Source organism: Thunnus thynnus, chromosome 19 (assembly GCF_963924715.1).
Source record: "Thunnus thynnus chromosome 19, fThuThy2.1, whole genome shotgun sequence".
In the NCBI taxonomy this organism is placed as follows: Eukaryota; Metazoa; Chordata; class Actinopteri; order Scombriformes; family Scombridae; genus Thunnus; species Thunnus thynnus.
This window is the reverse complement of record NC_089535.1, coordinates 4,481,181-4,499,677: the sequence shown is the minus strand read 5'-3', so window position 1 is coordinate 4,499,677 and position 18,497 is coordinate 4,481,181. Positions and strand designations below refer to the sequence as shown.

Here is an 18,497-nt window from a genome sequence, read left to right as displayed (position 1 = left end):
ATTAAAAGAAAGTATCGTAGCTTATAAGATGACGATGCTGTTTGTGTGTAAAATATTTATCTGTAAAATAAAAAGTTGCTGTCAGATAAACGTAGTAAAAGTGTCATATTATACCTGACTTGTAGTGAAGTAGAACTACGCACCTGAGTAAGCAAAGCTGTGCTTCATTTAAGAAGCTGGAATCAGTGATTTTTTTGGCATTTTTTCTTCAAAAATGATGAAAGCGACAAATTGATTAGCAAAACTAAACAATTCATCAGCTGTGTTGTCCTCTTCACCTTCCTCTTCCAAAAACATAACAGACACACATAATCCCAAACTGTCTGCATCTCCTCTGTAAGCACATCCATACTGTATGTGTGTCTGTTGTATTTCTATTTTCTACAGCTGAATCCTGAATCCCTGCAGTCTAGTGAACATTCAGATTTCTTTGTTTTGTGTCTTTAATGTTCCTACAAGTCGTCACAGTGCTGAAACAAACACCAGAATTTAGACCAGTATTTTGGGGGAAAGTGAGGCTTTTAAGAGCTCAGCTGAGGTTTGTTTTGCGTCAGACTGACTCACAACTGGACTTGAGTAAAAGCCATGAATGTTCCCTTTAAAATGATGCAAACTTATAATAGTAAAACATTACAAACGTCCCAAATCAAGTCTAAATAAGCGTACACTTCATGAGCTGATAACAGAGACAAAATTTGACATTTTAAGAAGAAAACGTCAAAATTTTTTGGTTGCAGCTTCTCAAAAGTGAATATTTTCTCACATTTTAAAGACAAAACAACTAATCGATTGATCCATAATGAAAATAATCATTAGTTGCAGCTCTAGTTTTATTGTTAAATCACTTTGTAGTCTTGTTATTTAGAAATGTTTGTTATTATTTATGGATTTGAATAGGTGATGCGTAAATGTTAGTGGATCTTATTTGTTTTTATGGTTAGATACGATAAAGTAAGCGAAGCAAACACAGAGCAGGTTGTGCTGCAGCGTCAGGATGATTGTTCTCAGTGTGACAGACAGTCAGACAGTCAGAGTGACTGTTGACATGTCTCGGTGTGTCTGGATGTCGCTGTTGTGTTGTCGTCTCCCGGCTTCTCGTCTGCCTCTGATCTGTCTGTCTGTCTGTCTGTCTGTCTGTCTGTCTGTCTGTCTGCCTGCCTGCCTCGCTGTCCCCTCAGCGGGCCGCAGATCAAAGAGCTCGGCCCTGCCGGTGGACGAGAGATGACGAGGTGGAGGAGGCCGTCACTGACACCCATCCAGCCCCGTTATACAACACACACAGAGACACAGACAGACAGACCGAGGGGCAGCGACGGAGGTGAAGGAGAGAAAACAAATGATCAGGACCTCTTTGAACTTTTAACTGTACCAATCAACTGATGTCTGTTTCTCTCTGTATGAGGTGTTTGACTGTGTTTGCTTGTTTCTTGTGAATGTTGTGGCTCTTTTTGTTCGACTATTTCCATCTTAAAGCTACTTTATAATTATACTTCACTACATTCAGGAGGGAGATGTTCTGCTTTTTACTTCACTGTAATTATCTGACAACTATAGTTAAGATTTTACATAAAGTTAAAGATAAAAAAAAACAGTAATTCACAACATTTTTGGCTCAACAAGTCTTGAACACTTGCAACAGTGGAAAGTAACTAAGTACTTAACTAAAATCTTCATGCTACTTTAAACTTCTACTCCTCTGCACATCTTTTGTACTTTGTTATACACTTTATTTATTAATTTTTTTTACATAAACTTATAGATTGAACTAGTTGTTCCCAACATATTTGGCTCATGAGCCCTTAATAAAGCAGTAGTTGTGTTTACTTGTCATGTTTCTGACGTCTATGAGTTGTTTCCAGTTTCACCAAAGAGACATTTTCACCTCTAAACTTCTCAGATAGTTTCATTTAAATAACAGTTTGAGGCCCAAAGAGGTCAAATGATCCAACATTTCACACTAAAATGCAAAAAATTGCGAAAAATCACAAAGACGAATGCAAATTTATGAATCACAACTTCAGAAAACACGTCATAAGCTGATAAAATATAAATCTATTTTTAGAGATTAAATCAATGGTTGAGGCTCGTTGTCGTGTTTCAGATATTTATTAGTTAACAGCAAAGTGATTTTACTTCCAGATGGTTTCATATAAATTAATGGTTCAAGTCATAAAGAGGTAAAACTCTCCAGTATTTCATAAAAAAGCAAAGATTACAGAAAAGTACAAAAAATAAATATAAATTTGTGTATCAGAGCTCAGATTCTGAATGCAGGATTTCACCAGTAAAAGAGTGTTTTTATATTGTTGGATTAATTTATCTAAACACTTGCCATATTTTTCATATTAATATCTAATCTACAGTCAAACACTGTATATTTGTTGGTTCTCTGTCTCCTTTTTCACGCTTCTTTTGCTACATTTGCAGAAACATCTGCCTTTTCAACTAACTGTTAACTGCTGATCAGTTTTAATCATTTGAATCATCTCTCAAGGAAAAACTTCTTTTCTCTGTTTTATATCTTTGTAAACTGAATATATTTTTGTGTTTTGGAGCGTCGGTCGGATAAAACAAGACACCTGAAGACGTCTTTTCACTGTTTGCCAGAAAAAATGGATGATAAAAACAATCTTCACATGCAAGATTGATTATGTTCAACATTGACTTGAATGTTTCAGTCTGAAGACACAGTTTGCACACAAGAAAAAACGTATCCTGCCACTCACCCTCAGTGGTCTTATGGTTTCTGAGGTTTTAAATTATTCAAAGGCATCCGAAAACAACAGCAGTGAAGGGTATTTTGTTTATGGAGCTCACAGGAGTTGGAAAATCTTTTCTAACATTTGAAAACAGTGAAACTGAGGTCTGCGGATTATCCTGCAGACTTGTTTTTTTTTTTTTTTTTTCTTGGGAAAGTCGATTGATGTCGGCTTTGAGCGCCGCGGAACAAGTTTCCATTTATCTCCGTTGAATTAAAGTTTTAGCTGCAGACAAAAACAAACAAAAACAAAAACATCATGATCCATTTTTGTTTATTATTTGAACGAACTGACCCTTTAAACTGCCGTTTAAACGTTTGTTCTGTGTTTATTTGCTGCGTTTGACTTTTGCTCCGAGGGGTTTTCTGCATTATCTTTGGCCTCAGCTGTCTTTGTTTGTTTACATCTGTTCTTAAGACTTTAGTGTTGACATATAAGACACATACATATGAGAACATGCTCGGGCAGTAGAGTAGATTGTAACTCTGATTGTGGATGATGTATATGTGTGTGTTTAAATGTTCCTTATCCATGACGAGGGGTCATTCATCCTCCCCGGCCCCAGTCCCGGGCTGCTGCTGTCTGTGGGGTAACAGTCTCCTGCTGGGCTGCTCTTTGATTGGATCCATTCAGACCCTTTCATCTCTAATGGGCCTGTTTGCTACTCTGTTATGGACACAAACACACCTCGACCCCCCCCCCGGGGCACTGACAGAGGACAGGAGGAGACCAGGAGGAGACACATGCCCCGACAGACCAGGAGTCTGGTCGGATATCTGCACATGAGCCAATATCTTTTTTAGTCTTTATCAACTTTTTACAGAGACAAACACAAATCCCATGAAAAAACTAACATGTTAGTCCGTCTCAGTACTTTCTGACTTCCCTACTGTCTGTGGCTCTAAACCCAGAGGCCACTGCTTCCTTCTGAAGATATAAATCTTTAAAAACAGCTCACAAATATAAAGCTCAATGTTTATAAAAAGGCTAAATAATAACCTAAAACAGCTGGTCACTGTAGTTTTTCACAAACGTTACTCAAACAGCAGGAAATAATGTATTCGTTGGGGACTATTTTCAGCAGCGGATGAATCCACATTTGGTGCTCTAGTGTATATTTCCAGCAGTAGGACGGTGTGTGTGTGTGTGTGGGGGGGGGGGGGGGGGGGATTAAGTCAAAATACACTACAGTGTGTGTGTTCATGGTGATGAAGGTCACGCCAACTGTGTTCCCTAGAAATGATGTTTATGTAAAACTAATCTGCAACAACAGATGTTTTATATTAGTAGAAAACATAATCCAGGCAGAATTATGTTTTCTGTTAACATTATGAGGAAATGTTGTTAATCAGTCGCTAAAAAGTAAAGTAAAATGTTAACTAACAACACTTTTCATTGTTTTTATCCGATCTTGCTAATATCTGCTGGTACTGACTGCATCTATTTAACTTTTTAATGATAATGTTTCGACTCTGGCAGCTCTTATTAATGTTAGAGAAAGATCGTGATCTCGGTTTAATACAGAAAAAAGTCAACAGTGACTTGAAGCTTGAGACACGACGTGTTTATTAACATTTAACTGAAACCATAATCTTTCACTGACCTGAAGTAAAATGCTTCTGTTGCTGCACATAAACGCAGGATGTAAACTTCAGTTTCTGGTGTCAAAGCCGACCAGCAGACATCAAACAGGAAACCTCAGTCGTGTCCTTTAAAGGCTAAAAACTGATCTTTTTAGCTTAGCTTTTAATCAACACATCTGTTTTCTTTTTAACTACCTTTTTAATTGTTTTTTTTAAATAATTGAATCAAGCTTGTTTTTTTACTACACATGAATTTCTGTTGTTCTGTTTTTTCTCCCCTGATTCTGACTTTATTCCTTTATGTTATTAGTGCATTAATCTTTGTTTTTATGTGAAGCACTTTGAATTACTTCCACTGTAAGAATTGTGCTATTTAAACACATTTTAATAGATTTATTTTTTGATTAAGTGATTAGTTTCATTCATTCAATCAGCAAAAAAACATTGCCTGTGAGCATAATCCAGGCAATAGACAGCACAACATAATAAAGAAACTATTCAGAAGCATATAAATGTAACTTCTGGGCAGCAGTGTGGCTCACTGACGTGTTTTTAATAGTTTTTAGACAACAATGGAGGTTAAAAATACAGAACATCACTAAACTTATCTTTCAGAAGAAGTAGAAACATCTCTGATGCTGAACGGACTCCTCTATGCAGATCAAGGCGGTGATGACGCCCAATAATCATTGATCTCCATTGCTGGCAGTCTCCAGCAGTTGCCCGCCCCGTCTGTAACACAGTCAGTTAAGGCCTCTTCCCCTGTCCTATTGATCCCTATCAACCTCATCAAAGGCTCCCTGGGCTTTGATGGGGCCAGCGGGACTGGTCCTGGTGGACGAGCAGGCACTGCGACTCCCCTCGTCAAATGGGGGGAAAGAGAGCGAGGCATGCCTGGAGACTGTGAAATTTAAATTTATCAGCACACCTGAGGGGTTTCCAAGCTTTTAAAGCAGGTAATAGTGAATATCCCCATAACCCTAAAATGTTAAATAATGTCTCATTTATATGGTAATTTATGTTTACTGAGAGACAGACTTCACAGTTATGAATGTTACATTTCTTCTAATAGCATCAAACAACTACCTCAAGTTCTTTTGCACTATAACTCGCATATTACATTTATTTTGTACATATTGTAAAAACTTGTGAGTATACAAAGTGCCAGTCATAAGTTTGGACACAATTTCCCACATGCTCTTACAATATGTGCAGAATAAATATAATATGCAAGTGCAAAAAAATTGAATCAGACTAATTTTGAGCAGGTTTTTTTTGCAGACTAAAAACTCTTTGATGTGTGTTGTTGATGGACACTTTTCTCCCACAATGCAATGCACAAAGGAAAGGGAAGAGTTACTCCCAGTTGGACAAAATTAAAACTAATAGTGGACGGTGGTGAAACGGCTGCAGGCACATCTCAGAAAAAAAAAAAATTGAAATCAAATCAATTTTTGAGAAAATCTCAGTTTCCTGCTAATATAAAACTATGTTATATTTTAATATCTTGTATATTAACTACAAAAAAACAGTATACTATGAAGATTAGTGCTGTGTACAATTAGTATGTCTTATATTGGGACACAGTTGTTCCTCATGGACACGTCAACAGATAAATTAAATGCTTGTATTTGTGTTGTTACATTGTGCACAAGCCCTACATTTATTTTGGCAGGACACATTTTGAATGTCCCTTACATTATTTTCTCTTTCAGTATTCTTCTTAGCTTTTCCTTGTACAGGTGAATGAAGCCTGGTGTTCTGCAGAAGAGCTGCAACGTGTTTTTATTTGGATTAATTCCTTCTAGTTAACAGAAATGAGACCTTTTGGTACAGTTTCATATAGAGAGAATCATCCATGGGGAGAGTAAGATCTAAAATTCCTCCATTAAACAGTTAAATTCATTGACATTTACATAAACTACATCCCCTCTGTCCTCTGTTCTCACAGTAGCCCAGACTCGTAGTCTCCCTGTTGCAGGACGATGTCTCTCTCGTGTCTCCATCTGAAACTTTTGGTTCACACATACGGTGTCGAAAGCAGAGATGTGTCAATGGTGATTTAGAAACACAAAATAAAACTCTTCTTTCCCCCTTTTACTGCATTTCTTGTAGCTAAAAACATTCAACATATAGTTTTGTGCTTATATTTCACACCTGTCCAGGTATGAAATATAAACTATAAACTGACTAGGTCACTTGTCTTAAATTTTAAAAAATAGGTGTTTTTTTGGCAGAAACATGGCAGGACATGAAGAAGTGTGTTCACATGTCAAAGAGGAGACGGAGGTGTGAGCTGTGACACGGCCTTTGATGTTAAACCGGTATTTAGAGGTTAATGAGGCTGTTAGGAAGAGGTGAAGGAAACGCCTGTGAGTTCACACTCTCTTTCTCACACACACACACACACACAGGAAATGTATGCAGCCCCTAAAAGAGCTCTACTGTCAGTGAGGATTTCTGTTTTATAAAAGCATATTAAAGCAAAGATGATTGTGAGATTCATGTTACGAACCTTCTTAAGCTTCAAGGACAGGTTCAGAATTTTTCAAGTGTCTTATAACAACAGTCAGGAGCCTGAAATGAGCACTGAAACTGGTTTTACTTGCTGTAATCATTCCTCCTGTTCATACTGACTGTCTTAAGAGATCCTTTCATAATGCACTTACAATGTAAGTGATGGCAGACAAAATCCACAGTCCTTGTTTTGAGCAAAAACGCATTTAAAAGTAGATGTGAAGCTTATATGAGGCTTCAGCAGTCTGAGTTAGTCATATCAAATGGGTATCTGACACATTTACAGTCTTTTTAGCATCAAATTCCTTCTTTGTGTTTCCTCGGACAGTGTTTCCCTGTTGAGTTGCGATGGAAGTATAGTAACAAAAAGAGGGACTTTGGCACTAAAAAGACTGTAAAGTTGAAAGATATCTACTTGATTTGACTCATTTGGACACTGAAGCTTCATATTAGCTTCAGATAAACTTTGAAATACATTTTTTGCACAGAGGGAGGACTGTGGATTTTGTCCTCCATCATTTACATTGTAAGTGCATTATGAAGGGATTTTCTAATAGTCAGTATGAACACGAGGAATGATTACAGCAAGCAAAACATGTTTCAATGTTCATTTGGGCTCCTGACTGTTGTTTTAAGACACACGGAAATTATAGTAGATCTACTCAGTAGTACTATAACATGGAAATACAGTGAAGTACTTCAACCTTGTACTTGAGTTCAGTGTTTAAGTAACTGCACTTAAACGTTTTTTTCACTGAGGTCTCGTGGTATCTCCGCTCTGCACAGCTGTGTGGCTTTCATCTCAGAAAATGTATAGATAAGAGACCAAGGGGACGTTAAAGAATACAGGTCAATGCTACACAGGTGTATGTGTGTGTGGGGGGGTTTGTTCCTTTTACACTGTATCTGAAGCTGAAGGTATATAAGACATACAAAAGTGAAAACTTTCCTAACCTTTTAAAGTGTATTTTGCCAGATTCTAACTTTTTATCATGTTCAGCTGTCTTGTGCTGTTTGATTAGATCAAATGATGTTCTTTTCAGTTCTCTTATCAGGTCTCCTTCAAGCGTGTTTCACATGACCGCAGATTTAATCCTGTCACACTTTAACAGTTAATTTCAGTTCGGATTAGGAGCAAATGTCTTCTTTGCATCCTTGTAGAGATCTACATTATCTTTCAAAATTCCAGGTGACAATAAATGAAAAACAAATTTAACATTTTATTACTTTATTCTGAGCCATTTAATGGTCAAACGCGCTGTTTGTACCCCTTTCTAATGTCTGTTTGTCCACCACTTTCTCTCAGACGCATTGCCGTGAAATATGGTCCAAACATTCGTGTTCCCCAGATGATAAATCCTACTGACTGATCCTCTTGACTTTTCCTCTAGCGCCACCATGAGGTCAGATGGATTGCAGTGAGGTTTGGTTCAGAAGTTCATGTTCTCCTCAAGATGAACTCTAATAACTTTGTTGATTCTCTGACTTTTCCTCTACTGACATCATCGGGTTAAAATTTCAGTTTGTGCAACACTTTGGTTTCTGACCAAATTCCTGTAAAATTTTCCAAATGGAAAATTTACAGTTGTGCAACTGTACAGCTGATAGTGATGACGCAAAATGATGATTAGCAAGCGTCTGAAATCTCAATTTGCTGCCCACTATTAGTAAACTATTTATTGTCTATTATAAAGGGAGTAGAAGAAGAATAGTCTAAGTGTAAACATGGATATGATGCAGACTTCAAGAACAAACAAACAAATCAGGGCAGTCAAGCTTCTCTAAAAGTCCCTAAAAGTAGTGAATAAATGAATGAATGAGGGAGTGATTTCAGACACAGACTTGTTTTATGACTTGTACATACTGCATGTGTGGAAGTGTGTGTGTGTGTGTGTTCCTGTTGGGTGGAAGATATTTTAGGGGAAAAGATAAACGCAAAGATGAAACCAGAAAGGGCATTTTTAGAGCTTTTAATATTTATACACACATTTTTAATATAAATTTAACTATTTAATTTATCAGTCAGTTTTTGTTAACTTTGTTTAACAAGGTCAAGGTTGCACAGTTTTTAGCAGTTTCACATTAGGACAGATTGTCGTCCGGGGGCTGCGTTCTTTCACGCAGAGCTAAAGTCAGTCTGAACACAGCTGAGACAACGTTTAACCCTCCTGACTCCAGGTTACAAACCTCAGATGAGGCTTCCTGAAGTGCGTCTTCATGCATTTCTCTCTGACGGTGGAACGTATTCCAGACCAAGATGAGCGAATATCTCCTCCTCAGTCGTCACTCTCAGGTATCGACTCTGTGATGGCAAAAAACTAAATGAAATCATTATTTTGTAAGCGGAACAACAGACAACTCATAAAATGTGTTAAAAACAGTGTTTACCTGTTTATTGTCGTACAAAGCGTGACTACTCAGGGACATGGCCTTCTCATGCCCTGCCCAGCGTCGCAGCTCCCTTTCAAACAGCTGCAGAAAACATGGAGTCAGTTAAAGTATTATTCACCTGTCAATGAAGCAGGCAACAGATGACAGAAGTCTGTTATGAGACGTCACCTTGGATCCCGTCCAGCCCAGCAGAGCGAAACCAAACTGGCTGATTGGAGAGACGACCAGGTCCACTCTCACCGCCCTCCACGGTCTGAATCCTGCAGGTTGTTTCCGCTCTGATCCATCCTCCTCTTCACCGCTCATACGCTGGATCTGACTCGAGGTATGTGAATGTGTTTTGAGGTTTTCTTGTGCATGTGTTTTTACGCCATTTTCTGTCAGTGTCTCTGCTTGTTTTGTTCCTTGTTTCTCCGCCTTGGACAGTCTAAAGATGGAGAAACACCTCTCGAAGCGGTCCATGTTGGAGGCGGACCGAGCAGGACCATCCTTAGCCTCCAGGTAGGAATTTCTTGTAATTTTCTGGTACAACAGGAAACCCTGGAGAGAGAAAACAATTCAGCAAAGAGACAGTGTGTTTTCTAAAAGACTAAAAGGCCTTAAATTGCAGCTTTGTGAGTTTGTCAAACTGATTTATAATCTGCAGTGAGAACCAGGCAAACATGAATCCAGATTGTTAAAAAAAAAGAGCCAGTGAGTCAGAATTCACCTGCGATTCCAACCAGGAGACGACTTTAGTCATCAGTCCCTCCTCTCTGCCCTCCTCTGGGTGTGTTATCAGGAAGTCAACATCATGCCCTGTCAGCTTTCCTCTGCAGAGAGGGACAGTTTCTTAAAATGTCAGCAAAATAAAATACAGCTGCAAAGTGAGAAGAACTGCTGATTCTTAAAGTGTTTTTTTCACATTCAAGTTGCCCTTAAAAACTCACTTTTATCGTAAGGCTTTCTTATAATTGTTTTTTTAATCTGGCAAACGTGCACAGTGGGAGGTGTGTGTGTGTGTGTGTGTGTATGACTCTGTGCATGTATGTACTGTATATGACATATAAGCAGTATGTGTGAGAATTTCATGTGTATATATGTGTGTATTTGTTATTTTATTTTGTCATATGTTCTGTTTGCTACATAAATACATTTTATTATTACTATAATATCCTTGATATAATAATTAACAGGTAACTTGATACATCATGGCATTTTATTACCTCAGAAGCATTGAATAAATTACTTTGTCTCTTCTGACCTACATGTATTTATCAGCTGCCATGTTGATAAAGAGCAGGATGACAGGAAACAAGGGCCTCCGTCTCTCCTTGAACTCGAGGCTTTGAGGTTACAAACCTCCACTTCTGTTAATCTGTATGTTTTGGGCTTTCTGGTGAAGCAGAGGCCTTTAACTGTCAGAAGTATATTCACCTCAATATTTTGTCTCCAGCAGAGGAAGCAGAGGCAGGTGCTGCTGCAACATCAAGGTGTCAGAGTGTCATTTGATCTACTGAATGTAAAGCATTTGGTCTTTTACCTCCTGAATCCTCCAGTTAGTGTAATCTGTGCTCCTGGTAACACAGCAAGGACAGCTCTCTCTACAATCTCACCGATGGTGTCGGCCTCTGCTTTAGTGACCGACTGGTTGAGGTCATCGTAGTGGTCGAGACCTGGAAGAAAAAAAGATATTCATTCAGAAAGAAGATCAAAGACAGTCTATATATAGACATGAGCGCTGAGATACACACCTGCTTGTTGCGCTCGATTGAGCGAATGTCCTGAATCCTTTAACTGGTGAAGAGTGTGTATCCCCTCTCTGAACCACCGATCCGCCGTCTTTGCTCCAACTCCAAAAATACCTGTTAAAAGCTGAAATATATATTGCATTAATACAAAAACAACACAAGCTTTGACACATATGAAGACGGCATTCTTAAACAGCAGGGGATTTAGGTTTATTTCAACAGTTTCTTGGCAAAATTCTATATTTTTGTTCACAAATATATTGTTTCTTTTTTACAAAAGGCTAAATAATTTCCTAAAATTTTTTAGTTTTAAGCTACAAACCTTCAGAGCTTTATATCGCTCAGAGTGTTTTGTAGATTCAACCTCACTTGATGCTCCGTTCTCCAAAACGTCCTGCAGGAATAGAGAGAAAAGATGCTTATTCAGCCTTATTTAAGTGCGGTTAAATGAAGGTTAACATGAGAAGAAATGTACATAAAAAGACCTTGATGACTCTCAGTGAATGTTCTCCGAGACAGGGCAGACCTCTGAGCTGCGTCATGTCTGTCACCGGTTTAGGGAGAGCCTTCAACACGGCGGCGGCCCGTCGAAACGCGACACCTCGCCCCTCCTCATCACTGAGCTCAGCGTTTTCAGCCAGGAGGGACAACGCATCCTGAGACAGAAAATACATTTAGACCAACTAGATTTGTGATTTGAGTGATAATATGTGACAGTTTGCTGCAGGACCCACAGTGAGGACGGTGTTATGGTCGTCCAGAGTGGTTCTTCTCTGACAGGCATAGCTGGGAACTGAGAACATCACAACTTCTGCTTCATCTGTCTGCTGCTCCTGAAAGACACACAGTGATTAAATGGCTCTGCTGAAATCCAAGACATGTGTTTATCAAACTGCAAAAAGTGACAGTTTGGACTTAAATGAAAGATAAAAGTAAAAAGACTTCACTTTTACTCCTAATTGCAATATGAAACACATTATGTATAATTCAGGATAGTGTAGGACAGGATGCTGCAACACTTTTTTTTTCTTTTTTTGTGATTTTCCTCACAAGTGCAAACAACAAGAATAAAGCTGACATTGATTAGTTTACAATCACTTTCTATGCATCTTCACCGTCTGCAAGGCTGCAATTATTTTCATTTAATCTGCCAAATATTTCCTCGATTAATCAATTAGTCGTTTGATCTATAAAATGTCAAAAAATGGTCCAAAAATGTCACATCAAAATTTCCCAAAGCCCGACATGACGTCTTCAAATGTCTTGTTTTGTCTAGACAACAGTCTAAAACTGAAATATATTCAGTTTACACGAACAGAAGACCAAGAAAACTAATCTATGATTATTTTTTGATAATTGATTAATAATTTCAGTCAGTCTCAAGCAAAAATGCCAATGATTTGCTGTTTTTCTTTGTCATATATGGCAGTATAGTACTTATCTTAAGGTTTTGGACTTCTAGTCAGACAAATAAAAGCTAATTGAATACATCACCAAATTTTCAACATTTCATTGACTAAACGATTAATTGAGAAAATAATCAGCAGGTGGAGCAAAAGAAAATTTTCTCTTAAAAAATGATGAATTGCATTGAATTGAATTGTCTTCTTTTTGCTTCCATATCAGCCAATTTCCATCATTATATCATCCCTATTTACATACATCTATATATCATAAATCTACACTATTACATTGTTGGTAATTTTACAGGAGATATTTAGGATTTCATAGTAATTAAATGAACTTTTCTTTCCTTGCAGAATACTCATCGAGTAAAATGACAGGATTCTTTAAAAGAATGAACAATAAATAATAAAAGTAGTTTTGTTAATAATAGTAATCATAATAATAATATACCTGTACTTTATTCTTTGATGTGCATATTTATGTATTTCTTTAATATTAATATTTTGTATTATATCATCTTCTATTCTTGCTTTTTTATCCCAATTTTCAGACTTCTACTGAGAGTATTTATCTACTATTGTATGTTCTGTGTCTTTGTGTATAATTGTACTCTCTCATGTCAGGTTTTGCTCTTCATATTGAAGTAAGTAAAGCCTTTTTATTGCTGTGTGGGTTTTTCTCTGTGCTAAGTCTACTGTAGATACTACAGATGTAGAGTTTAGAAATAATTGTCCTTTTGACTATCAAGACATCCTCCCTGCAGGTTGGAGCACATGTACAACATAAATGCACCTGTAGTTTATGTCTGTCCAGTATCTCTACAGGACATCCGGCCTGAATGCTCTCTGTGTACCAGTTGACGTCCAGAAGGTGAGCAGCTGTTCGGCCTCGACCGCCGTCCTGTGAGTCGAGCCAAGTCCTGACCTCGTTGCCCGAGTTGTTTTCAGATATGAGATGCGTGACACTTTCACTGTGGAAAGACAAAAAAAAAAACAACATCTAACAAGGTTCCTGATAAACATAACTGTAGCTGTAGGTCAGACAATAAACATTAATACTACTGAAGCATCAGTGTTAGAGCAGCATGTTACTGTTGTAGCTGCTGCAGTTGGAGCTAGTTTCAACTACTTTATATATAGTTAGCTAGTTTAGTCCAGTGGTTCCCAAACTAGGGGTCGAGGCCCCTCCAAAGGGTCACCAGATAAATCTGAGGGGTCGTGAGATGATTAATGGGAGAGGAAAGAAGAAAAAAAAAAAAGTTCTGATACACAAATCTGTTTTCAGTTTTTGGACTTTTTCTCTAATCTTTGATTTTTGCTGAAATATTGGATCATTTGAACGTTTATTGAAATGAAAGCATGTGAGAAGTTTAGAGGGAAAAATCACTATTTGGTGGAGCTGTTAACAACTCATAGACATGTGAAATGTGACCCCGACTACACACTGCTTTTTGTAAGACGTCAAAAGCCCAAAAGGTTGGAAACCACTGGTTTCATCTTTAACAATGTGTTGTATTTTAAAAGCTTGTTATATTATCCATTGTGTCAAATCTGCATCTGAAAAGTAACTAAAGCTGTTAAATAAATGTAGTGGAGTAGAAAGTACAAGACTTCCTTCTGAAATGTAGTAGAGTGGAAGAATAAAGTACCTCAGAGTTGTAGGTGAGTAAATGTACTTTCCACAGCTGCAGAAATGGAAACAGCTCTTACCTGAACTTCTCCTCCACCTGAAATCCTTTCTTCTGACCGAGCTGAGAGAGAAAAGCTCTTCGACTGGATCCCATCTTTCTCTCCAACAGGAATAAAACAACTTGAGGGAACTTGGAGACTTTATCTCCACTGCTGTCAGTCCCAGTGTTCCCAGCATGCGACGGGAACACTTTTCTTCGCTTTAATGGCACCATAGTTCACTGTGTAGTTAAATAAATACTGCAGCTTCTCTCCTGTCATACATCCATCACTTCTCTGTTGCTTTTATGATGCTAGTTATAATAAAATAGTGATTTACTGCTCATAAAGTGCTGCGACGTCCCGCAGTAAAGGTGTCAGATGTGACTGGTTTCATTTTCTGAGGTAGTTTAAGAAGAAAACCACTTCAAGCAGCAAACTTCTGAGGTGGAGTACCACCGGATGCAGCTGTGTTTCTATGCCGACTCCTCCAGCGCATTACCAAAATAGTTCCGACTGGAAACAGCGCACTACAGACCCAGACTGCCCGGTATGGAAGCCAAATGCCGCCATAAAAATAAAAATAGATAAAAATTGTAGTCATGATAAAATATAAAGTACTTATAGTAAGCGAAAATTATGATAGTGAGTCAGGATTCATCATAATTTTGACTTAGTATTTCAACATTTTACAATATCTGTAATAATTAGATACTTGCTTTCTTAAAAGTTGGATTCATCAAGTCAAAACACAATTTTTGACCTACTAGATAAAAAGTTAGTTATGATGTAAACAAAAATACTTATATTAAGTAAAAAGTGATGATATAGTAAGTCACAATTCATCAAAATTTTGACTAATTATTTCATCTTGGATTAGTATTTTATAATTTTGACTTGAGAAGAATTTTGACCAGGTGGATAATAAGTTAATCATAAATTATAAGATAGTAAGTCATAATTCCTCATAATTATGATGTTAGATTTTATAATTTTGACTTGGTATCTTAAAAGTTGGACTTACCAGGTCAAAACAACCTTTTGACCCACTAGATAAAAAGGTAGTTATGATAAAAAATAAACTAAATAAAGACTTATCACATAATTTTGTCTTGATAAGAGAAACTTTTGATTTCCAAGTCCAACAATTTAAGATGATAATAATCATAGACGTACAATTATATGTCAAAAACCAAACATCACCTTCTCCTCTGGTGTCACCTTAAGTTACTTATCTAATTTAAAAAGTGTGCAGGTAAGACCTCAAATTAGACAACAGGTTATTGATGTAGTCTATTATTAACTATGTGTACCTAATAAACTGGCAAGTGAGTGTGCATATATTTACATAAATAAATGCAGTCTATTTATATACATACACTACCAGTCAAAAGTAGACACACCTACTCAAGGGGTTTTCTTTAATTTACTATTTTCCACATTATAGAACAATACTGAATACATCAAAATGATAAAATAACACATATGAGATTATGATTTATCAAAAAAGTGTTAAACAAATCAAAATATCTTTCATATTTTAGATTCCTCAAAGTAGCCACTGCTTTGCACACTATTGGTTTTCTCTCAAACACTTTTTTGTTTACTACCTAATTACATATCTGTTATTTCATAGTTTTGATGTCTTCAGTATTGTTCTACAGTGTAAAATAAAAATATTTAAAATAAAGAAAAACCCTTGAATGTGTAATGAGTAGGTGATTCCAAACTTTTGACTGACTGGTACTGTGTATTTATATATATATACTGTAAATTTGCTCATCTCAGATATACAGTATACATGCAGTACTTTCACACCTGTCTTATATATATATATTAGATTAGATTCAACTTCATTGTCATTGAACAAGTACAAGTACTTAACAATGAGGTGCAGTTGGCATCTAACCAGAGTGCAATTTAGGCATGAGTGCCTAAATTGTCTGTTCGGTATCTCGACAGGACGTCCAGCCTGATTGCTCTCTGTGTACCAGCTGATGTCCAGAAAATGAGCAGTTGTTCGGCCTGTGAGTCGAGCCGAGTCCTGACCTCGTCACCTGAATTGTTTTCAAAAATGAGATGTGTGACACTTTCACTGTGGAAAGACAAAAATCAACATCTAACAAGGTTCAACTTTGTCATTGAACAAGTCATTTAAAAAGTACAAATACTTAACAAAGACATGCAGCTGACATCTAACCACGGTGCAATTTAGGCATAAAGTGCTGATTTGCATGATATATATTACTATGAGCAGCTTACATATGTATACATAAGTCATACTCAAATTGTAGATATAGTATGGAACACATATAACAGCCAGTATTTGTTAGTCAACTATCATTTAAGTCTATGGTGTAGCATCATTTGTCAATATTTTTGGATATAAGTAATGTTGACTAGTGGTGTTTTTATACTGTAGGTGGTCAGGATTTAGTGTAATGCTCAGGGACACTTCAGTAGGGACGATATATGGAGGATCATGGCTGAACAAGTTGGTAAGAAGAGCTGGTTCTGCCACTATAATACCATCACAGTAGAGAAGATGAAGATGATAAGCCGTCTGATGTAACTTCCACCATCTATACTATCAGCTCAGCAGAACATCTTCAGCTGCCGGCTCATTTCACGGTTTGACAAGCAGCAGGTCGGGCGTGTAACCGCACTGATTGCTACCTGCCTGTATGACAGCTCACAACAAATAACTGCGGAAAAACCATTAACTGCAGCTAAATTATGAGATTGTTGAGACATGATTGAGAACATACGCATGTAATTTAATTCTTCTTTCACCCCATCACAGTGTTAGTCAGTAAACCATCCAGAATTACATATTATATTGATTTCTTGTATTTATTGGTTGCTTCTCAATGTTTTAAATCATCTTTTGTTGCTGTTTGGAGGGAACTTAAAGGAATAGTTCAACATTTTGGCTTATTTGCTTTCTTGCAAAGAGCCAGGAGATGGTTAGCTTAGCTTAGCATAAAGACTGGAAACAGTGGGAAACAGCTAGCCCACCTCGTTTGCCGTAATTAACATGTTATATCTAATTGTTTAATCGGAACAAAAAGTGGAGAAACAGGAAGTTTGGCCTCATATTTATCGTACAGACTTTAAAGTTATTGATCTTACTCTCAGCAAGAAAGCAAATATCCGAAAGCCACCAAGTTGACGTGACAGAGACAAGTACATTTTCTCTTTCAAGTTACAATAACAACATGCTGTTTTTTTAATGAGTCATCCCCAGGTGATCGGTTAATTATTAATTAATTGTTTTCTTCTTTTCTATCACACTGTCATGAAATAAGAAAGTAGCTCAAGTGGAGACATATTTATGTCACTGCAGACCATGTTTTTTTAATAACTTGCAGGCCCACCGGTACGAGGGAAGTGCTCAAAGATCTGATTGATTAGATATCTATAGCCAGCCTTTATTATCAAGGAATCTCTTCTTGGTATAACACATGATTGAGAGATAATTACTTGAAAATGAGCCTCTGAGCTCTGCACAGAAAGTAGGTTGTATGAAGTTTCTAGAGAACCAGAAAACTTTGGTACATTATAAACTCCTCAGCCAAGAAAAAAACATTGGCAGGTCCATTATTATAAACTCATGTTGCATCTTTTATTTATTGCAACTTTATTTTAAATTTACTCAAGAACAAAAAAAAGTCCAAAACTCTGAATTACAGGGAGGTTTTCATAAATTCACACGATGCAGTTATCATGTCGTATACACAAACTTACATCTTTGTAAATACGTGTTATGTATGCTTTTTCAAGTATATATCTACATATTGGGATTTGAATAGTTCACTTTATACAATTACATTAGTACATTAGTAAAAATGGTAAAAAATAGTTGACTTTTTTATTAACGGCTCTCTATATTGGATTTATCATAGCATAATATACAATAATATAACTTTATATAACATTAAATTAGTACATTTGGTAAAAAAAGTTGACTTTTTATTGATTTATATTATATTTAATATAATATAACATAACTTGATATAATGTAAAATGGTAAAATTGGTTGAATTTATTAGTAATGGCCCTCTATATGTAATATAATATAATATAATATAATATAATATAATATAATATAATATAATATAATATAATATAATATAATATTATATAATATAATATAATTGGTAATAAAAAATTGTTGACTTTTTGTATTGATGGTTTATATATTGGATTGGTTATAATATAATATAATATATAATTAGTAAAATCATTAAAATATAATAATAATAATAATAATAATAATAATAATAATAATAATAATAATAATAATAATAATAATAATATATTGAATTAATAAAAATGGTTGGGTTGACTTTTTTATGAATGGCTTATTGGATTGAATATAATATAATATAATATAATATAATATAATATAATATAATATAATATAATATAATATAATATAAT

The 18,497-nt window shown here is 36.3% G+C and overlaps 1 protein-coding gene across 2 annotated transcripts; it reads right to left on the bottom strand.

The window, feature by feature from the left end:
* Positions 1 to 8,813: 8,813 nt before the first annotated feature.
* polm (polymerase (DNA directed), mu) lies at positions 8,814 to 14,562 on the bottom strand. 2 transcript variants are annotated; one of them, XM_067574685.1, is made up of 11 exons: positions 14,097 to 14,562; positions 13,180 to 13,357; positions 11,715 to 11,813; positions 11,466 to 11,636; positions 11,303 to 11,374; positions 10,984 to 11,104; positions 10,773 to 10,905; positions 9,960 to 10,062; positions 9,419 to 9,790; positions 9,248 to 9,331; positions 8,814 to 9,161 (listed from the first exon to the last, which is right to left on the bottom strand). In XM_067574685.1, the coding sequence occupies exons 1-11, from the start codon at positions 14,288 to 14,290 to the stop codon at positions 9,075 to 9,077; spliced, it is 1,614 nt and encodes a 537-aa protein (XP_067430786.1). In that variant the 5' UTR covers positions 14,291 to 14,562; the 3' UTR covers positions 8,814 to 9,074. The 2 variants fall into 2 exon arrangements, with proteins under 2 accessions (XP_067430786.1, XP_067430787.1); XM_067574686.1 differs by having other exon boundaries at positions 11,715 to 11,807.
* Between the last annotated feature and the right edge of the window lie 3,935 nt (positions 14,563 to 18,497).